The sequence below is a fragment of the Osmerus eperlanus genome, chromosome 27 (assembly GCF_963692335.1).
Source record: "Osmerus eperlanus chromosome 27, fOsmEpe2.1, whole genome shotgun sequence".
In the NCBI taxonomy this organism is placed as follows: Eukaryota; Metazoa; Chordata; class Actinopteri; order Osmeriformes; family Osmeridae; genus Osmerus; species Osmerus eperlanus.
This window is the reverse complement of record NC_085044.1, coordinates 7,971,498-7,994,600: the sequence shown is the minus strand read 5'-3', so window position 1 is coordinate 7,994,600 and position 23,103 is coordinate 7,971,498. Positions and strand designations below refer to the sequence as shown.

General features: G+C 46.1%; 2 protein-coding genes across 2 annotated transcripts in view; both read left to right on the top strand.

The window, feature by feature from the left end:
• The first annotated feature begins 145 nt into the window (after nt 1-145).
• On the top strand, nt 146-15,207 carry LOC134013586 (RING finger protein 145-like). Its single transcript, XM_062453103.1, has 11 exons — nt 146-385; nt 1,845-2,067; nt 6,209-6,317; nt 6,579-6,670; nt 8,534-8,769; nt 11,006-11,181; nt 11,295-11,435; nt 11,552-11,734; nt 11,850-11,997; nt 12,380-12,736; nt 13,127-15,207. Exons 2-11 carry the CDS (start codon nt 1,884-1,886, stop codon nt 13,679-13,681), a joined length of 2,181 nt encoding a protein of 726 aa, XP_062309087.1. The 5' UTR covers nt 146-385; nt 1,845-1,883; the 3' UTR covers nt 13,682-15,207.
• A 2,825-nt stretch (nt 15,208-18,032) lies between these two features.
• Nucleotides 18,033-23,103, top strand: part of LOC134013575 (transcription factor COE1-A-like) — a 46,824-nt gene continuing 41,753 nt past the window's right edge. Inside the window, 4 exon segments of the mRNA XM_062453076.1 lie at nt 18,033-18,798; nt 19,502-19,658; nt 20,509-20,572; nt 21,923-21,978. Of these exon segments, the coding sequence (XP_062309060.1) occupies nt 18,665-18,798; nt 19,502-19,658; nt 20,509-20,572; nt 21,923-21,978 (411 nt within the window). The 5' untranslated portion in view covers nt 18,033-18,664.

Genomic DNA, 23,103 nt, shown 5'->3' with positions numbered 1-23,103 from the left:
CCACGAATCTACTCATGGAAACTATTAACACAGTTTCGCCTTAATGAGACTGTGCATATTTCAACAACTAACTTGAAGCAGAGTTCCAGGAGTGCCAGACTAAAATAAACTAAGAGACTTTCATCATCCCTGTGGTTTATTATTGACATTTCGGTTCTCATGGATGACTCATTCAAAGAACTGTTCATTCTGCTGCTGCACGGTTTCAGATCACATCAGAATGGCTCCAGCTAGGTGAGATGAGTGAGAGCCGACGTTCGCATCCTCGGTGGGAATTCCATCATCAGAACCGTTAACTCGGGAGCCGCCGAGTTAAAATGGTTGATATCCGACCGGAAAAGTATCTTGAAACTGAGTTATTCATTGTTGACATCATCCCCTCCATGTAAGTTATTTTTAATGGTTTGTAACGTGCGATAGCACTGGCTGGCTAGCTAGCTAAACCGTTATTGAATAGTTTAGGAATTTCGGGAGTCTAGCCACCAGTTATCTAGCTAGTTATACATAAAGTAAGCAGGCACATTTAGCCGCTGTTAAAGTAAATGTCGATGGTTAGAAGATGATTAGGTACAAATACAGCTTTTTAACTAAGTACCCAACTCGCATCTGCTAGTAGTAGCATGCCAAGCTAAGAGCTAGGTAGGTGATGTGGGCCTGTGTTAATTCGTTTTTTATTCCGAGGTACGCCAGAACTTGTTCGCCAACGTCGGTTAAAGGAGTTAAAAATCCTTCTAATTGACTCGGTATTAAGTCTGTATAAACATGTGAGATACGTGAGGGCTTCACTGAAACATATTTTCTGGAATGTATGTACATTTTTGTGAACTCCTCCCACCCGTGCAAAAGATGGAGGCCCTGGCTTACAAAACGTGTGACACCTCTTTAGTGCAGGATTTTCTCATCCGCTATGCTAATGATAAACCCCATCTTTTTTTTTATCGTTTGTTTGTGTCAAACAAGTGATTCCTCCAAGACAGGATATGCAACATATTCTTGGTGGTGTTCAACATCACGTTTGGCTTTGCCAGCGAGCCTACATCTAGCTTTGACACTAGCGTTTGTTAGTTTCAGGCGAAGCTAACTTTTCTTTTTCCACAAAGCAGACGAGAGGGCCGGGGTTACTAGAGTTCATTACAGTCAGACTGGATGCCAAAACACCAGTTATGCAGACCTTGCAAGTCAACCAGCAATTTCCCAGCGAGATTAATTGTATGCATAGTTACACAATCGTTACTGAGACGGAATCTTCTAGCCAGTTGCTAATGTTAGAGATCACCGTCTAAGTTACTGTATGTAACTTCAGGATTCTAAACGGTGATGTAGCGCAGCTAGCGTTAGACAAGGAATTCTAGCCATGGCGTCCGGTGTGGAACCACAAGTTATATAATCTCTGAAGACCAATAAAGGGGTATCAAAGCAACAAACGCACGTAAACAAAACACCATTCTCATCAATCGTGTTGAATAACTGATGAGGCTTCAACGACCATCACATTTCATGGTTCATATCGTCTGTGTAATTCTTTGCAAGGGATATTTTGAGCATGTGTTTATAGCTGCTGAATGACATGCTAGTTTAAGGAAATAAACGTTGTATCTCTTTAATTAGTCAAGCCAACACTTTGCTTTCTACTTTTTCTTCTACACCCCTTTGTCTTTTGCTTTTCTATCTTCCCCCACTTCTCCCCCCCCTCCCTTCCTCTTTCTCCATGTCCCCCACACCCGCTGTCTTCTCTCACACTTTCCCCCTCTCCCAACATCATTCTTTATTCCTCTCCCTCTCTCCCCTATCTGTTGTCCCCCCCCCCCCCACCACATACTGTTCTTGCCCTCTCTGCCCCCCAGTTAGCCCAGCGTGTAGCAGGCCGACTTGGCTGGGGTGTCATGGCGTTAAAGGAGCGTATGGAGGCGGTGCTTAACGTGGGTCTGCGTGTGCCCAGCATCATGCTCCTGGAGGTGCTGTACCGCTGGGACGTGTCCTCCTTCTTCCAGAAGATCCAGAGGTCCAGCCTCAACAACAACCCCCTGTTCCAGTACAAGTACCTGGCCCTCTACCTGCACTATGTCGGTCAGTAGCTTTGAAAATGTAGAGACATGCTCACACACTTTATATACTCCATCTGACATACACTTTCACACACGTTTTTGTGGGCCGGCTGTGGCTCAGGGGGTAGAGAGGGTTGTCTGTTAATCGCGAGGTTGGCGGTTCGATCCCCGACTCCTCCTAGGTCATGTGCCGAAGTATCCTTGAGCAAGACTCTCAACCCCAAGTTGCTTCCGTTGGGCAGGCCGGCGCCTTGCATGGTAGCTCGCTGCCGTCGGTATGTGTGAATATGAATGGGTGAATGAGAGGCAAACATTGTAAAGCGCTTTGAGTGCCGCTAAGGTAGAAAAGCGCTATATAAATGCAGTCCATTTACACAGATAATACTGCAGCTGTAGTGTAAAGCAGTATTAATGCTGCAGTTGTAGTGTGAAGCAGTGTTAATACTACAGCTGTAGTGTAAAGCGGTGTTAATACTACAGCTGTAGTGTAAAGCGGTGTTAATACTACAGCTGTAGTGTAAAGCAGTACAGTGTTTCCTTTACATTGGCAGCGCTGCTTAAGAATTTTATGAAATATCACAGTCACAATATTATTAATCTGCAGAACTGTCCGCTCCTCGAAACTCACACGAACGGTCTTCTGCTGCTCTCTCTCCGATTGGAGGATGAGCAACTGAACAGTAACAAGATGTCAATCACTCACAATGTTATGACAACTGAAAAAAAAAAACTGTGAAAGTACAGCAGCGGAGCACTTTCTCATCTCCGCTCAGCCTGTCAGTGGACAGGGATAGATCCTCCAGAAAATGTACATTTAACTAGAGCTAACGTTAAGATAGCAATAATTTAGTTTAAATTAATATTCGCAATGTAGTGTTTGTTATGTTGATGGCCAACTCATTATTATTATTTAATTATCGTGACATAGGGTTTCAGCTAGTCTATTAATTTTATCTAGAGCTAGAACTAAACTTTACTCAAGCTAGCTAGACTAGCGAACTCAGTGAATATACCAGTAACGCAACTTCAGTACAGAAAATAAATTCTGATGTTTACTTAAGCTAGGTATGTGTTAAAATATTATTGCTTGTATTTTCAGATGAGTTTGTTAGCTACAATTGTTCCTCCCAGAAGAGAAATATGCCTGATTGCTTCAATGAGGAAGATAGCACTAGTAGTACATTACGATTAAGATAACGAGGAGTCTATTTATGCCCTGAAATCTTGAAGGAAAAGAACCCCCTGCCGCTGCTGAAAGAAATCCTAGAGGAAACACTGCAGTATTAATACTCGAGCTGTAGTGTTGCAGTCCTATTGGCTGCTGTGTGCTGGTAGTGGACAGGGCACACTGGCTTTGTTATGATGTCTTCTCTCATAGGGAGCCAGGAATGTGTGGAATCCACTCTCCACACCCTGCTCTCTTATTCTGGACTGGCTCGCTGGCTGGCTCATTGGTTGGCTGGCTCATTGACTGGCTAGCTGGCTGATTAACTGGCTGTCTAACAGTAGCGTGCTGTTATTTATCTTATCTTCCCCCTGATAAGAAGTGTCTTCTCTCCAATAGGACAGGACAGGCAGTGTAAATTAATTCTAAGCTTCTGGTCTACCGCAGCATATCTGTGTACCTGCTGACAGGACAGTCTCTGACCAGGCTAGCAGCAGGTCTAGTTAGTGTTCTACAGCAGGTCTAGTTAGTGTTCTACAGCAGGTCTAGTTAGTGTTCTACAGCAGGTCTAGTTAGTGTTCTACAGCAGGTCTAGTTAGTGTTCAACAGCAGGTCTAGTTAGTGTTCTACAGCAGGTCTAGTTAGTGTTCTACAGCAGGTCTAGTTAGTGTTCTACAGCAGGTCTAGATAGTGTTCTACAGCAGGTCTAGTTAGTGTTCTACAGCAGGTCTAGTTAGTGTTCTACAGCAGGTCTAGTTAATGTTCTACAGCAGGTCTAGATAGTGTTCAACAGTACTGTTGTCACAGTACCAACATTTCAGTAGTCGATACCAATACCAGTGAAATGTCACAGTACTCTCACTGTTACTGAACAACTCATTTGTTGACTGTCACAATCACCTACAATATCTAAGGCTGTCGCCTACCTATGACAACAACAACATGAATACAATCACAATGCATGTAGGCCTAAATGCAAACAATGTGTGTGGACTGAGTGTAGGCATTCAGCGAACTCAGCATATGACGTAGAGCTCAAAAATATGAATCTTGACTTGAACATAATTTATAAGAAGTAGAAAGCGTGGATTCAACACTCTTCATGGGGCTCTTGAGATGTTGGTCACGCTACAAGCACAAAACGTAAATATACATCCCAAACTCCAAAACCCATTTTGGAAAACCTGTGGTGCCGTATCCTTTCGTATGCCCCAGTATTAGGTATTGCATTTGCAGTCTGCTGCAAACCATAAAGGACATGAACGGTGACGTTTACCATGTGATTTCCGCCATTTCCGAAGAAACAATGGCCGAAAAATGTTAAGACCATTTTGACAGATTAATGGGACGGCGATCATCCCTAACTTTAAGTACTTCTTCACACCTCTGTCCAGTTGGTGTTGAGTGTGCATATTCATTAGCTATTGTCTCGTCTTTGATCTCATATGCATAACCTCATTGTCAAGTTAGCTTTTGGCTAGCCATCGCACTGGTGGGCTATATCATAGATAGCACCCCGCAAAATGTCACCGAAACTCTTTAGCAGCCAGTTTAAGCCCATGCAGGCCATAAGGAAGGTTCAGGCCAGGCTACAGCAGGTCAATAGAGTTCTGGTCATTTCTTCTATATGGTTTTGTCACATTTCAATGGTAATTGTCTAATTTAGTAAATAACATTGTTCACGTTTGTCTATTTAGGCACAATGGCCTGATTGTAGAGGCGTTCACGTGAGAAAGTGACCGCGCGGTCGGTGCGCGCTCTTATAAATGCATCATCTTGAAACTTGTTCTGTAAAATAATTCACTAAAAATGACAGGTAATACATATATTATGGCAAAACTTTGATGACCGTGTCCGTCGAAATGGTGGACAACAAGGAAGTGTAACGCAACCTCTGATGCACACTGTGTGTGTGTGTTTTGTCGTCTGTATGAATATGTACTCTGACCTTTGTGTGTGTCTGGGCTTAGTGGACTTGGCTGAAGATGGTGATGAAACAATGAGTTGAGTACGTGCTGATGGTCACTCTGACCAGAGCAATACCGCACAGTTGACTGAACCTTTGAAGGGGGAGACAGACAAAGAGGGGAGGGGGTGAGAAATGAAAGCTGGATTCTATTTTGTCTTTGTCTATCTCTAGATTTGTGAGTCTCAGAAATTAACCCATCTTTAGCTCATCTGCTTTTGATACTTTTTCACTCTGTCACACAATCTGCCCTCTTTCTATGGCAAATGTGTGTCGGAATACTGTGTTTTAGTAGAGCGTTTTAGTGTGTCCTATTGGTGTTCTTGTTTCACATGAACCCTGGTGTGGATCTGTGGGCGGACACAGCTAATCTGGGGAGATTGGCCGGAGAGTGGCAGCCGGCAGTTTAACTGTTTTGCCGACAAGCAAACGAAACTACTGGACCAAGACACATTTGGAGAGAGAGGGAGAGACAGAGAGGGGGGGGGGGGTGCTTTTTAGTTAACGACAGGAAATTGAGATAGAGGGATTTCTGTGACAGAGAGAGAAATAGAGGGAGTGCGTGTCTGTGCTTCTGCGTTGTGTGGTCGGAGACTAGCCAGTGACTGAGAGACCAGACGAGTCCAGAGGCACATAAGCCTATTGACAGGGCTGGCCGGCAGAATATAGCGCTTTAGATGACATAAGCAGCTACACACACACACACGCACAGTAGGGGAGGATAAAGCTGCCCCACTTGCAAATCTCTAATCTCTGCTTCTCGCCACCCTGGCACTGTCAGTGACATCCTCTCACACACACACACACACACCATTTGCGCTGCAGACAAACAGGGGTGATCATTGTTGAATGGGCGGGTGGATGAAGGGATGGTGAGGTCTGCGGTGAAAGGTCTGTGACTGTCTGCTCGTGTCTCGAGTCACCGCCGGTCTCCAGGTTCTATCCCGAGTCTAGAGCTACCGATTGCACCTGGTCTCGCCCATGCTGTGTGGTTTCCCTGTCCGACTGGTGTCCCTGCTGGTCTCTCTCCAGGTTATATCCTGAGCCTGGTGCTCCTCACCCTGCCCAGGCAGCACCTGGTCCGCCTCTACCTGTACGTCCTCACTGCCCTGCTGCTGTTTGCTGGACACCAGGTCTCCAGGTCAGACACGCATCACACACACACACCAACACCTAACACACCTAACACACGCACAACACACACGCACACACCTAACACACGTCACCTAAACACGCGCACACACGCATCACCTAAACACACACTCTCAAGGCACCTAACACATGCTCATGTCAGCTAACACACGCACACATCACCTACCACACATGCACATCACAATAAAGCATACACGCCCATCATACACACACACACACACACAGTGACAGCTAGTGTGTTGTGTTCTAGGGACTATGTCCGTAGTGAGCTGGACTCGGGCTATGAGGGCCCTCTCTACCTGGAGCCCCTGTCCATGAACCGCTTCACCACCGCCTTGATCGGTAAGAACACACACACACCTGGACGCACACACTCGCCCTTGACACACACACACGCGCCTGGACACACACACACACGCCTGGACCCAAACACATGCCTGGACACACACACAGTAACACACGCACACCTGGACACACGCACACAACAACAACACGCGCCTGGACGGACACGCACACAACAACACACACGCCTGGGCACACACTCGTGCGCCTGGACCCACACACATGAGGTGTAATACGTGTCACCGGTTAATATGCAAAGGGATCAGTAGCGCCTGCACAATGATATCAAACCTCTGAACGCACGCGAGAACTTTACATTGACTTACAATGGACACGGGCGTTCACACACACACGTCACGCAGGCGTCACACTGGCGATGTGCACACATATTTTATTGACGTGTGAACAACGTGTACGTGTTGTGTACACTACACCTGACATACGCCTCAAATACACCAGACCTACGCCTACGGTAACACTACGCCTGACTGTTTGATAGATATCTAGGCGTGCGCACAGGCAGGGGTCATGTGTGCTTCGCATACTGACACATAGCGCAGCGCACAAACCGCTGCGCACACCTGCCCGCCTAGACGCGTGACCTCTTTCGGTTTGGGTTGGAATAGGTTTCATCAAGGGATCGCTTGTTTCCAAATTAGTTCTGTGCCACTACGATGAACATCCTCACTAGAAGCGCAGATCCATTTTCCCTACTCGTTGTCCGATTATTAACTTGCCTTGGGTCAATGTGTTATTCATGTTTGTGTTGTTAGCCGGTGATTATTGCCTACTACGATTTTAGCACGGTGGATGCGAGTCCAGCCATGGATTGTTTGTTTAACCCTCGTGCTGCCTTCGGGTCACATGACCCAAAGGTTCATAACGAATCATCGTTGTGTTTACCCAATTTTACCCAATACAAAAACAAATTAAAATAATTTTCTTTTAACCTTTGCAATGTGGGGGGTCTGAGACAGCCCAACGGTTAAAAGAATATGCTTCACTTTGTCTTTGTATGCGGTAAATCTGTCGCAATACGAAGGTGGGTCACAATGACTGATGGGTCAGAATGACCCGAAGATAACACAAGGGTTAAGCCTGTGAACGACTGAAAACTAATGGCACAAAACCAATTTCTAAAAAGCGATGTAATCCGTGCCAAAAGATCAGCAGGTGTTGCTGCGCTGCGCTGGATGGAGAAGCACACGTCACCTGCGTGTGCGCACGCCTAGATATCATCAAACTGTAAGACTTAGGGCCTCATGTACTAACGCTTTTGCGACCAGATTGCATTTTTTTGTGTCGGTGTGGAATGATTGAAAGAGAGAAGGAGGCCCATTCAATTGCACGTTTAAATGACATATTGACCCAAGGTATGTTAATTTTCGGACAATGGCTCTGCGCTACTAGTAATGAGGATGTTCATCGTAGCACAGAGCGAATTCGGAAACTAATTTGATCACACACGCCTGGACGCACACGCACACACACCTAGACACACACGCCTGGACACACTCGCGCATCAACACACACGGCTGAACACGCATACATCAACACACGCACCTAGACACACACACGCGTGGACAAGCTCACACACACACACACACCTGAATACTCTCACATGGACACAGCTGCTTGAACACACACGCCTGAACGGTCTCACCGGAAGACACTCACACTTCGACACACGCAAGTACACAGTTACTTATAAAACTCTGAACACACACCGTATTGTCACCACCAACCCGGCAGTCTGGTATGGGTGCACAAACACCCACTAGCACAAACATCTCACAAAACAGGTGACGGCGCCATATGCACCAGGCTGGATGGCCCTCTAGCTAACCATCCTCCCCCCCTCAGGTCAGCTGGTGGTGTGCACCCTCTGCTCCTGCGTCATGCAGACCAAGCGCATCTGGCTGTTCTCAGCCCACCTGCTCCCCCTGGTGGCCAGGCTGTGCCTCGTCCCTCTCGAGACCATCGTCTTCATCAACCGCTTCTCCATGATCTTCACAGGCCTGGAGGTCTTCTACTTCCTGGCCTCCAACCTGCTGGTGCCCTACAACCTGGCCAAGACGGCCTACCGCCAGCTAGTACAGGTACAGAGCATGACTGTAGTAATGCCTACAACATGCCACAGGGCAGTACAGAGCATGTAGCAATACTGTAGAAATAATATAATACTGTAGTTCTACTGTAGTAATAGTTATACTGAAGTAATAATACTGTAGAGTCTTTGTATCATTCTATCATTTCATATCCGACTTCAAATCCAAAATCTGAACCAACAACGACCTGTTATTTCTTTGTTCGTTTACAAATCCAAAATCTGAACTAAGAACAGGCTGTTTTTCATGGTTTTGAGTTTGTTCTGAGAAAGAAAAACATGAGAAAGAGATTTTTGTTGTCTCTGATTTGTTGTCATTTAACATTTCTGATATGTTGTGTCCTGGAAGTTTTTTACACAGTAGGCAAGTTTAACATACCCAGGATATCTTACCGTGCTGGCTTCTAACAACCACAATCACATATGAGGTGTCACGACACTTGTTATTAACTTGTTAAGCTATGAGCGTATTTACGTAAAAGGAGCAGTGTTTCCATCATATGACCAAGTCTACCAGAGCCACATATTTTACACAAGATGAGCAAACTGTAACATTAAACAAATACGAAGAATGAAAAAATATCATCCAGACTAAAAGCAACACAGTTGCTACCAAGGGCAGGAAGGAAAGCTGGCAAAATAATTGCAGACTGTGAATGCATACATTTATAGGCTTATCGATATTGCTGCCTCATCGTTAATGGACAAGTAGATATGACTTTAATTACGATTGTGTATTCCATCAAATTGTGTTGCATAGATGTATTCTCAGCTGGAACCCCAGCAGCTGCAACCCAGCTGTGTTAAACCCCAGCTGTGTTAACCCCAGCTGTGTTAAACCCCAGCTGTGTTAAACCCCAGCAGTGATAAACCCCAGCTGTGGTTTAAGCCCCAGCAGTGTTGAACGGTCTTGGGACTTGGGCCGAATCCCAATACTCTGTCTTCCCCCTACCCCTTACCCCTAGCCCTTAGTTTTGCGCGTTCCCGTGAGAGTAAGTGGTGTCCCAATACTCTTTTTGATCGAGGGCTAGGGCTAAGACGAAGGGGTATACACCCCTTAAAACCAAGTGAGCTCTGGAGCTTACTTGAAACCAAGGGGTATGTGAATACTGCGCTACCTGCTACAATGGTGTACATATCATCCAGAGAGTCCCATAAATGTAATATTTTCGGCTGAAATAATTGTTAGAAAAATTATGGCAGTCTTGTTTTGTGCTTTACACAGTCCTGTACATATGTATTTGCAACCATGTTCTTAATGGAAACGTTTTAAAAAATCGCTAGTTTGCTACGCTAACGTTACATTGCTGATTTGCACAACAGTCCCGCATTTCTCTTATTTGCCTTGAATGGACTCCATGCATGTCTACTGTTTTAATTAAACTCCATTAGCAGCGAATTTCAAACAAATTTCGTTTTATATCAGTGCATAACACTACTTGCTTTGGAGACATTGATATACGTAACCGTAACCAAGTGGTGTCTCATTTCATAGGGCTATATAGAACTTACCCATAGACATAAGGGCTAGGGGTAAGGCGTAGGGGTAAGACAGAGAATTGGGATTCGGCCTAAATATAGAACAAAAAGAAAAACATATTTCATACCTGTAAGTAAGGAGGCTTACTGATCAAGGCTTTAATGCTTTTATCAGTCTGTTTTAGGATATCAATATACAAAGGCCTATAGAACAATGAAATTGCTTAAAAATAGCTTGAAGCCGACACAGTACACCAGGAGAATGAAAATCCACTGAGAATCTATAGCCATGTTACCACCAGAACTCATTGCATTTCCACCTCAGAAACCGCGGCCTACATTGAGTTCTGGGGAGCACAAAGCAGGAACATTCTTCTCTGGGATGGTACTGTCCAAAACACAGGAAATTTTGGGTGGGGCTTGCTGAGCTGAACATTTCTGATTTGCGAGTTTTCGCAACAGCATAAGATTCCATTAAGGTGTACTGAGGGTGTCGTCTCTCCAGGTGTAATGAGTGTTTGGTCTCTCCAGGTGTAATGCGTGTTTGGTCTCTCCAGGTGTAATGCGTGTTGGGTCTCTCCAGGTGTAATGCGTGTTGGGTCTCTCCAGGTGTAATGCGTGTTGGGTCTCTCCAGGTGTAATGCGTGTTTGGTCTCTCCAGGTGTAATGCGTGTTTGGTCTCCAGGTGTAATGCGTGTCTGGTCTCTCCAGGTGTAATGAGTGTGTGGTCCCTCCTCTGGTGTCTCCAGGTGGTGGAGGTGTACGGTCTCCTGGCCCTGGGCATGTCTCTGTGGAACCAGCTGGTGCTGCCGCTGCTGTTCATGTGCTTCTGGCTGGTCCTGTTTACCCTGCAGATCTACAGCTACTTCAGTACAAGGGACCAGCCCACCTCCAGAGAGAGGCTGCTCTTCCTCTTCCTCACCAGGTACGTCTCTGTGTGTGTGTGTGAGGTGAGTGCGTGAGAAGGTTCGAGGGAGGTAGAACAGCCAGACAGAATGCTCCTTCTAATTGTGCGTGTGTGTGTGTGTGTGTGAGCAGTATTGCAGAGTGCTGCAGTACTCCCTACTCCCTGCTGGGCCTGGTGTTCACCGTGTCCTTCATCGCCCTGGGCGTCCTCACCCTCTGCAAGTTCTACCTGCAGGGCTACCGGGCCTTCATCAATGACAACACCATGCACAGGTACCAGTGTGTGTGTGTTCCTTGGTGAAGTTGTTGTCTACATGACGCGTGTGTGCGTGTGTCGCTAATTCTCTCCTCCCCCTCTTCTCTCTCCCCCCCCCCCCCCCCCCCTCCAGGGGGATGACTGAGGGCATCACCCTGCTTATCCTGGCCGTGCAGACGGGGCTGATAGAGCTGCAGGTCATCCACAGAGCCTTCCTCCTCAGCATCATCCTCTTCATCGTGGTGGCCTCCATCCTGCAGTCCATGCTGGAGATCGCTGACCCCATCGTCCTGGCTCTGGGGGCCTCACGGGACAAGTACGACACGCGCACACACTCTCTTTCTCTCTCACTCTCTTACAATCACTCATCTTCCTCTCTCTGCTTGTGTGTGTGTGTGTGTGTGTGTGTGTGCGCGCGTGTGTGTGTCCAGGAGCCTGTGGAAGCACTTCCGTGCCGTGAGCCTGTGTCTGTTCCTGCTCATCTTCCCTGCCTACATGGCCTACATGATCTGCCAGTTCTTCCACATGGACTTCTGGCTGCTCATCATCATCTCCTCCAGCATCCTCACTTCGCTGCAGGTACACACACACACACACCTACGCACGCACGCTCACTCATTCAACACCTCTCACGCACCAGGGCTCTACAATGTGAGTATTTTACAAGCGCAGTCTGCAAAAAAAAAAAATCTAACAACCTACCGTAATCTATTCCCCCTCCCCCCATATTTTCATTTAGGAGCGCATGTACTCCTTCAGAAAAAAGTTTGCGCAGGGCCTTGCACACACGCTTGCTCACTTACCCGCACTCATTTACTCTCTAACACACGCTTACTCCCTCACTCAGTCACTCACACACACACGCCTACACTCTATGACCAAACACAGTAATGTCATGCCGTAGTTATACTATATTAATAAGTAGGACTTCAGAAGTAAATTGCAGTACTGCCCCCCGCAGGTCCTGGGCACTCTGCTCATCTACATCCTCTTCATGGTGGAGGAGTTCCGCAAGGAGCCCGTGGAGAACATGGACGACGTGATCTACTACGTGAACGGCACGTACCGGCTGCTGGAGTTCCTGGTGGCGCTGTGCGTGGTGGCGTACGGTGTGTCGGAGACGGTGTTCGGGGAGTGGACGGTGATGGGCTCCACCATCATCTTCATCCACTCCTACTACAACGTGTGGCTGCGCGCGCAGCTGGGCTGGCAGAGCTTCCTGCTGCGGCGGGACGCCGTCAACAAGATCAAGTCCCTGCCCACCGCCTCCCACGCGCAGCTGCTCAACTACAACGACATCTGCGCCATCTGCTACCAGGTAGGGCAGCACCAGAGGGGGTGGAGGGCTGGGGGGGGTGGAGGGCTGGGGGGGGGGGGGGGGTGGAGGGCTGGGGGGGGGGCAGGAGATAGTTAGGGGGGGGAGGAGAGGGTGTAATTGTAGGGTGGCATGAAGGCGTGGGGGGATGGTGTAACCCGAAGCCACCATGCATTATTTTAACATTGTGGTTTAAATAATGCCAATAATAATAATATAAATATTATTGAATGAAATCTACTATAATGTAAAAAAATACATATTTTGCCATGGGGAGTTTGCGGTGGCAAGTTTTTTTGGCCTCCCGTTGGATCTGCCAATGCTACCTCTTCGGGGGGTGGCTGTGTCTTTAGGTGGGGTGTCTAACTGTGTGTGTGTGTGTGTGTGTCCCAGGATATGAAGTGTGCGGTCATCACACCCTGCAGCCATTTCTTCCACGCCGCCTGTCTGAAGAAGTGGCTCTACGTCCAGGAGACCTGCCCCCTCTGCCACAGCCAGCTCAAGAGCCAATCACAGCCCGTTCCCCCTGCCCCCGCCCCCGCCAATCACAACCCGGCAGAGGTGGGGGAGGCGGTGCCATCGGCAGGCGGGGCTGAGAAGCTTCCGGTAGAGGGAGGGGGAGGAGAAGGAGGCAGCATGGACAACTCTGCTACTGCCCCTGGACCAGCCCCTGATACCCTGGCTGATGCCCCCCAGGTGCCCCTGCCCCCCCCAAGCCCTGAGCAGGGGGGGGAGGAACCTCCCAGTGGGAAGGAGGATCCCTCCGGTAGTGACTCCTCCCACCCTGAGTCTACAGTCACGCATCCCGAACCCTCATTGGATAACGCCACGTCAGACGGCCAAATCATTGGTCCGTCGCTGGGACAGGGCGTGGCAGATGTCAACCACACTCCCGGAGCAACCCCTCCCCCTGACGTTCCGGCTGAGCCACAGTCTCCGCCCCCCTGAACCCATACCCCTTGCCCCTCCCAGAAACACTCCATGCCCCTCCCCCCTCCTCCCTCTTGGATACATACCTTTCATGGTTCAGTTAAATACATTTCATCATAACTTGGTTAACATTTCATCGTGGTTAAGTTGACAGTTTATGGTTAGGTTTGATTTTGGTGTCATGGACCTGTCTGGCTATAACAAGACCTTCAGATGCCATAGTGGACCTTCAGAACCTGTTTCTGGACAACAAAGTTCTGAGCAGTTTGGTTATGTAGACATGCTGAGACACAAATACACACAAACACATTGGATGGGGGTTGTCATTTTCCCGAGGAAGGAGTTTGTTTCCATGGACACACAAAGTAGATTGTAATAAGAAAATGTATCATGGTACTCTGGACCCACAACAGTGTGTCGCAAAGTGAGGGTTCTAGAACACTGTCAGTATTCCCGATCACCAGGGATGTCTGTCTGGTGAGGGTTCTCGAACCCACGACAGTGAAACATGTCACAGTAGCCAGCTCACCTCTTTGCCACCCTAACCCTACCCCTGACTTCTGCCCTGCTCCTCTCTCCCTCCCCTGGACGCTTCTGGAAAAGAGAAGGCGGGGCGGGCCCCCGGGTTGGCGCCTGCTTTTCATTGGCTGCGTGGACGGACATGGACCCCCCCCCCCCCGCGCGCGGAGAGCAGACCTAGCATTCAATGTAGAAGCTTTACGCACGCTTAGGACTTGCACGAAGTCACCGCCGCCTGGTAGCCATACCAACCCTGTTTTCATCGAACGTCTGTCTTTCTATGGATGTGTCCTGCCACCTGCATTTGCACTAACGTCACCTATGGCGATGCTCCAAAGTCTGTGTCAGGTACCAAATACTTCTGGTGTGTATGAGACCCCAACCCCCCTCTTATATAAATGTGTGTATATATACCCGACGTTCATACATGGAGGGGAAAAAAGTTTTGATAATCAAATCTTACCATGCAGTATTGCAGCTGCTTCTTCTCCCCTGGTATGAAGCGTTGCCGGGCTCGTGTGAACTCTCCAGTGCCCTCAAGAGGTAGGAGGGGGAGGGGCCCGGACGCGGACGCAGGCGGGAGCGAATCACTGGCCTTTCGTTTCAACAGTATTATTTTAACTTTGGCTGCGGTTTTGAGAATGAATACATGTTAACCATGTAGGATCGAAACCTACCAAATGCTTCTTGTTTAAAATTGTATTCGTAGCAATTTGTCTGGATTTTCACAGTTTGAAGGTTTCTTAAGACGAGGCTGCAATGGGAGTTTGAATAATAAAACTGTTTCACTTGCTTTTAAACGTTATCTGAATTTGGAGGACTTGATTGGACAAGCCTTGCAATTTAATTCTGTGTTAATAGTTTTGTTATGGTCTGTTTTATTTCCTCTTTTTGTATTATGGGAGAAGGTTGCTAGTCTGTGAAGGCAGACCACCAGCATCCATCACTGTCTGATAGGAGGTTTGACTGGTGTCGCCTTGGTAACAAGCTGAATGTCTGTAATAAAAAGAACCATCCAATTTGAATGTTTTGAGTCTGTCTATTTAGCTTTTCTCACAAGTGTCATTTATCTCAGAACACAGTCCTGACTAAATAAAAGGTCAAATAATTAACGTGAAGGGATCGGTAGTCCTAACACAGACGTACAATGCGCACATACACAAACATGATTTAGGAAGGCTTGAATATTTGACAGGTAGCAGACAGACCAGCGTGTCGTTTCTAGGGACGAACACACGGTGGATACCTTTCCTCACATTTGGTCACCCAGCCGTTCCACTTACACATGTGAAACACTGTCCACGAGGGGGAGCCGCGCACCATACTGACAGCACAGCACGCGCTGCAGACAGAAGTATACCGCGCTCCAACTCAACTATTGCAGTATTACTTACTTGGCTGATATTAAGTCTTTTTCATCTGCGATTTCTTTGACACATGGGAAAAAACACTTAAGTTCCGCATTAATGAGAATATGGTACCAAATGTTTGTCAGCATATTCGTAAATATACCCTACCTCTTGTCCGGAAAGCAACAATCCAAAGAGCCGCGTGCGCATACAATTATTCACGCAAACGTAGGTCAATATTTAAATGATTATTCTTAAGACAACCATCCTGGAGATTTGATTCGATATGTTGACTGCGGGGTATCAAGATGATGAATAACGATGAAAAGACAAATTTGCGCAATCCGATAATTTACGTATGATTTAGGCATAGACCCACAGGCCTACACTCCTCAAAACCAAGCTCTGCTCAAGAAGGCTCTTACAGCCTACAAGTCTCCTGGGGTCACCGACCGTTTGGTTTGCTCGGTAGGACTTATGAACAGAAATACTAGCAACATAAACAGATTCTTTAAAAAAACAACCGTCTTATCCCCTAGTGGATGCTTTTTCAGATAATCGCGCGTTATTTATAGTCGTGTGGCTCTTTATAATTTTTCATTCCGTGTGTGTGTGCGTGTGAGTTTGTGATAGAGAGTTATGTGTGTTTGGGGAAGGGAGTTAGAATATATAAATACCAATGTTCATACCCAGTGCATGGATGGTTTCATGGGGAAGCGGGAGGGGAGGGCTGTCAATCATAAAGAAATGTAACTGTCTAAAACCACGCGACTTTTGTTTTAGGGACTAGAATGACTTTCACGGTAATTTTGCTTGCTTCTAGAGGTTCTGCACATGCTCCTTTCTGATCTCGTTCATGCGGGTTTAACGTCTGCAAGAAGGCCTGTTTAACCTCTCCTTGATCGCTGCGTTTAACTTGGTGCCATGGGCTACGGCTTCTCTTATCCTGTTGCCTTTGGCGATAATCATTCATCTTATCCCCTTTCCACTTCCTCGTGCAGCCTGCGAGATTTGTAGCAGGCTCGCTCTTTTCAACATCAACGCACAGACACTCATAATCATCGTTTGAATCAAGGTCATGTTGTTTTGAAATGTAAATTTACGATAAAAAGGCTAAGGACCCCCTTCACGTGGCCTGTCAATAATCAATATTAACTGCAGAGTGGACCTGTAGTTCGATAGTTGTCCTGCAAGATTTTAAGTTGTCTGTTTTATTTATAAATACAGCATTTGTGTGCAAGTGTGAAAGAATAAAGTTATGTTTAATTATATCCGTCCAGGGTGCTTCTCATTAACAGAAGCAACCGAGAGAGGAGCCTGTTAATTTTACGCATTGTCATTTCGAGTTAATTATTGTTATTGTCACTGCACGCATAGTGTTTGTCTACCGGTTTGTCTTGCGGGTTCTATGCAGTCCAGTTGTAGCCGCAAACATGTTTTTCTTTGTGATGAATGTTTTCTACTATATGGAAATAATAATTGCATATCTGTCCAAACAATAGTTTAAAAAAAGAAGAAAAATTGTCCGACACCACAGGCTCCACTAAAATCTATAAACTCCAAAATAACTAATTCAGAAAATATGTTGGTTGCCGTGATAAATTTAGTAGCCTGATGTACGCCCTAGAAGGATATGGTCACTTTTTTTGAAATAACGGCACGCTATTAATCTCATGTAGGCCAATTTAAATATTATCTCACTCTAAAAAACAATAGCCAACAATCAGGAAATAAATATGAGCAATTTTCTATTACATTTTAACAAGATAGTACATCAAATAAATACGACTATATTTGATAGTTGGCCAGTTGTCTATAAGACCAACAGGCCTACGTGATATAGTCTTACGAATATAACGTGATATGAATTTAAAAATATTTTCAAAGGGAAGGCTAAGTAATGTCGACGCTCACAGGTAGAAATGTAAAACTTCCTATTTTACTCAAAAGTTCTAGAACAGGTCATGGGTCAGCACTAAGGCCCTTTATCGTAACTTGTCCACAAAAACCGCTCCAGAAAGAAATTAGCCCCTGCACTCTGACGCACGTCGTATGAAAGTCCATGGGAATCGTGTTACAGGTCATTATTTCCTATATGCCTTGAGTTGCAAGTATGAGCTATATATTTTGACCATATATCGGTCCTTCGCAACAGAAATTATTCAAACCCTAGGCTACATCTTGACAAAAATTCTTAAACTCGTACAGGATCGACCAGCATGTTCAATTTTAAACTGAACTTGTTGTGCAGCGGGGTAGGACTTAGACCGAGACCGGTTCGGGCGCTCTCTGGCGAGTTCCGCGGCGGGGTCGGGGAGATAAAGGCGGAGGGCTGGCCCCCACTCGGATTCTAATGAGGTGAGAGGAGCCGTGGTTGGGCGGTTCTGACTCTAGGTTCGTCTTTGTCTGGGGCGGACCGCCTCCCTCCCCTCTTGTCCCTCCCCTCCTGTCCCTCCCTCTTGCTCTCCCTCCGGGGCTGTGCGCTCGTGTTGAGTTCTCAGAGATAGTCAAGTAGGATTCCTCTGGGAAGCAACACAAATCACTCCCATCTGAACAAGAGGAACAACTCTGGATCTTCACATCGGGGCCCTCCTTCTGTTCTTGTCCAATATCTTCTATTCATTTCCCTGTTTTTGACAGGGAGATCTCTAAGAAAAGCGGAAAACAAAGGAGACAGAGAAGGAATAGAGGACTTGTCAAGGATGGTGACATCTGATCTAAAGCTTTAGTTGATCCTTTTCTTTCTTCGGCTGACACCAGAGAGCTCTTGGAGTAGCCGGGTATACCCACAATACAGGAGGGACAGTGTCTAGCCCTCCTCAGAGATCTGGCTCATCTGTCTGTGCCGCTTCGCTCCGGGCTTTTTTACTCTCGTTTCAACAGTAACATTTTTTTATATATATTTTTGCCTTAGAGTCATTTGGATTCAGATAACTTTTTTTCTCACCTCCTTTTAGTTGTCTTTTTCTCGTTCTGTGTGGAAAAAAATACACGCTGTCATTGGCATCCACGCGGACGCCAAACTCTCACGCACCCACGTTGTTGTTACCCCCCCCCCCCCCTTATTTACCTGTGATCAGAGAAAACGGAATTTTGGACCGTGGAAAAAACTGAGGGGACCAACGATTATTTCATGTTCGGGATTCAGGAGAGCATCCAGCGGAGCGGGAGTAGCCTGAAAGAGGAACCGCTTGGCTCCGGGATGAACGCCGTCCGGACATGGATGCAAGGAGCTGGGGTGCTGGATGCAAACACGGCCGCTCAGAGGTAAGGAGCCCGGGACGTCAGCATCCGCGTCCCCGGGGCGAGGACCTATGGGGTCCCACCGGCGCACGCGGATGGTTCACGGGTCAGCCTCTGTTTTGGGAGACAAGAAGACGGAATTTTCAAGGGACCGTTTTTTGCACCCTCTGCCTCATTTGACGGTGCTTTTGTCCAGTCGGAATGTAGCATTTTATTTATAAGTTTTCCTCCAGTGATAGCGGAGCTGTATAGCCTCACCGCTGAACAGTCTATTAAGAGTTGGAAAGCCCTCACGAGGACTTTACCGTCAACTGGATTTGCAGCCAGCCGCAAATGGATTGTTTACTGAGACAAAACTGCTGAAATAATATTAGACCTAAGCTTAAAAAAAAAAAAACTACGACAGTGATGGCAGTAATATTACAATTAGGCTATGGCTCTCTGTATTATTTAAACGAAGATTTTTTCCAACCTAGCAGGATGAATAGACTAAAAAAACACAGAAAATATTTATTTGAGAATGATGCACAAATAATAACAAAGCTTTGACTAAAATATATGAATTTGTATTTAATTTTCTGACATTTCAGTGTAAATAATGTGTGGGTTAACCGCAGAAATATTTTCAAAGTTTCGTATTTGGCCTATAAACAAATCTGTTTTAGTGAATAGTTTATATTAGCCAAGCTGTTTAACACACCGCTATCGCCCGCCTATCTGTCCGCAGTGGACTGGGTCTTGCCCGGGCACACTTTGAGAAGCAACCGCCTTCAAATCTTCGGAAATCCAACTTCTTCCACTTCGTTTTGGCTCTGTACGACAGACAAGGACAGCCCGTGGAGATTGAGCGGACTTCTTTCCTCGGTTTTGTTGAAAAGGAAAAGGTGAGTTGTTCATTTGAGATTTGTCACATTTGACCAAAAAATACAAACTTTGCTGCTCATACATTTTACCCTTGAAACCATATGAATGCCCAAGTATTAAATAATTTATCATGATGTTCTTCAGCTTAATAAATTAGACATTATTGTGCTAATAGGTGGGCTATTTTTCTTAGATTTGAGTTTTTTAGACCTAATAATAATGGTTATAATATTTATTAAAATCCAATAATGAAAAGTGGGCCTATTTGTATATTAACGGTGGTATAAAGTGTAGGCCCTATTTAGGTTATTATGACTATAATGGCAGTTTAATGGCAGACTATATGAGTTTATTGCCTAGATGTTTAACCTATTTCTATTTATATAGATATACCTTAGACATTCATGTCAGCGTGTGCATGGTCAGATTGTATTTTGTTGACAGACGTTTTACAATTTCTCTTCTTTTTTTACTGAAGAGTAGGAAAAACACACACGAAAACAGAAAAATACAAACCCGCAGGAATCTAATTACCAGGGCCGGTTCCGGAGAGAACAGACCATTGTTGATACTGGTGAATTTAGAATGAATAGCCTGGGCTACATAAGAATATCTGTGTAGGGTTTTATCACCTCCTGTAGCCACATGCTTGGTGACCACGTTTGTTCGCAATTAGAGTTGAATAGCTCAGAACCCGCATGGACACCCACACTACCAGAAGAGAACTCGTGTTGTCAGGCGTTAAACTAATATAGGCCTAGTAACTTTAAATGTTTGCATGGTTTTTCGTTAGCTGCTCATCTCTGCGTTTGTGTAATATCTTACACTGACGCCTCTTATAATGTTGTTTTACAACCGGTGCTTGTTTAGGAAACAACCGGGGAGAAAACCAACAATGGCATACACTACCGACTACAGCTCCTCTACAGTAACGGTAAGTCATAATCCTGGTCCGGTTCATCACTTAAGGCTGTCATGTGTTGTGAGTTTACGCGCGGTGCCTTCCAGGGATAACGGAAAGGCCTGGCCGGTGCCCAGTAAACTCGGACAGTCCACGCTGGTTTAGTGTTGACATAAGTACCGACATTACAGACAGAGGCTGCAGACTCTGACATCGTTTCTCTATTACAATAAATGATACCCATGCCTGACCACGAGAGAAATATAAAACTGGAATAGAGATTTGTGTTAGGCCTTAGGAATCATTAAGTGGATAGATAGATTGTGTTAATAAGATTGCTCGTCATTGAATACAACGGGAGCTGTGTTTCTAGAGCTTGTGTTGACGTTTATCGTGAATACATATCTACCTCCCCTGTAAAAAGCGTTGATTCCCTTTTTGCTATATTTGTATCATACGCAAAACACCAAATGGAGACAAAACACAAAAAAGTTTTTTAGGTTGCTGCGTTTTTGGGTCGCTGTGTTGAGGTGTGTTGTAGATGTCTTTGCGGTGTGCTTTTTACTTTCAGTAAAGTTAATGGTGGGGTCCACATTGCAATTGATCTGGGGAACTCTTAATTGATTCTGAACAGTTGAGCTGAGGCCAGCTATGTTTTTAGCTTGTTATTGTTATTTGGTGAAATTGATGATTACGCCTAGTTGTCAGGCCTCCTTATAAATAGCTAAATGGCTAGGCCTATAATATCACTTAAATCATTTTGCTTGCAGAAAACGAGACATCTACCAGCTATCTGGAACATTATCATTTACAGTGTGCTAATAACTGTTATTTTATAGCAATCAGTAAGTTTTATTATGTTTTGAAGTCGAGCTAATAACAGATTATTCAATCTAAAATAACAGCACATTTTGAGAATGAAATACAAAGATTTGCATGAGTCTTGTGGGATTTTTGGCATGTTCATAAAATTACAAATGTTGGTTGCAAATTAAATATTTGACATTTGAAAATTTATTTTGTAAGATACAATATCAAACTGTGTATCACTATGTTGGTTTTGTAAGGCTAACCTATTTAGTGTTTACATTACATAGAGGAGGAATGTGTGTTAATATTCAAATAAAATCAGTAGAGTTACCAGGACCCTTGTTGTCCAGTTTCAGCTAATGTCTCTATCCCCCCCCCCTCTCTCTCTCTCTCTCTCTCTCTCTCTCTCTCTCTCTCTCTCTCTCTCTCTCTCTCTCTCTCTCTCTCTCTCTCTCTCTCTCTCTCGCTGTAATCACTTATATACTCTCCTATATACTGTCCTTCTGTTTCATTCTCGCTCTCTTTCTCTTCCTTTCTCTCATTCTCTCTTCCCTCTCCCTCTCTGTCTCTCAGGTATCAGGACAGAACAGGACTTTTATGTACGTCTCATAGACTCCATGACTAAACAGGTAAGAAACCATCTCAGGCTCTCCTCTGTGTGGAAGTGTGTGATCTGTCAGTGCGTGTGTATGTGTGTGTCATCCCCAGGGTTACATTAGGCCCCCCCACCCCAGACAGCCAAAAGTGTGTTCTAGAATTACTTCTTGACAATATGGTGCTCCAGAGAAGAGGCTCTACACTGACACTGTGTGTGTGTGTTCCTGTCTGCCTGTGTGGGAGATGCTTCTTTAGAGAGAATGCAAACTAGAGTTTGCGTTCGAAACTTTGCGAAACTTTTACCTACAGTCCAAGCCCCAGATTTAGAGCACACAGTGTCCAGACAGTACAGTCCCCCCCAGCCCTATTTCCCCCCCAGCCCTAGCCCCCCCAGCTCTATCTCCCCCCAGCCCTATTTCCCCCCCAGCCCTATGCCTCCCCCCAGCCCTATTTCCCCCCCAGCCCTAGCCCCCCCAGCCCTATCTCCCCCCCAGCTCTATGCCTCCCCCCAGCCCTAGCCCCCCCAGCCCTATCTCCCCCCCAGCCCTATACCCCCTTGGTGTGTCTCCCTCCCTGATCTGTGCTAGGTGCTGCAGTGTTTTATCCTTTCATCCATAGTTGTTGGTCCCAGCCACCTGCTGCTCTCTAGCTGCCAGTGTGTGTGTGTCTGTGTGTGAGTGGTTGTAAGCTGCTCTCTAACTGTCTGTCTGGACTCTCTCACCTCTCAGCTGTACAGTCTGAGAGAGCGAGAGAAAAAGCTAGAGAGAGAAGGAGAGTGAGAGAGAAGTGGAGAGAGGGAACAGAAGAGAGAAAAGAGAGAGAAAAGAGAGAGGAGAAAGAGGAGAGAGAGAGAGAGAGAGAGAGAGAGAGAGAGAGAGAGAGAGAGAGAGAGAGAGGGAATGAAAGAGAGCGCTGGAGATACAGAGAAGACAGTGATAGTTTGTGATAGTGTGATGACTGGGCACTGTGAGGACAAACAGAGCTGAGTGTCTGTGTGTGTTCACGGCAGGCTGACACACTCCACGCCAAGCGCTCGCTGACATGTCAGCCTACTGGAGACTGCTACGGCGACACCGCTGAGTATCAGATGGCAGGAAACCCCTGTGTGTGTTTGTGTGGGTTAGGGAGGTATGAGCCTCTGGCCAGTGTGTGTGTTT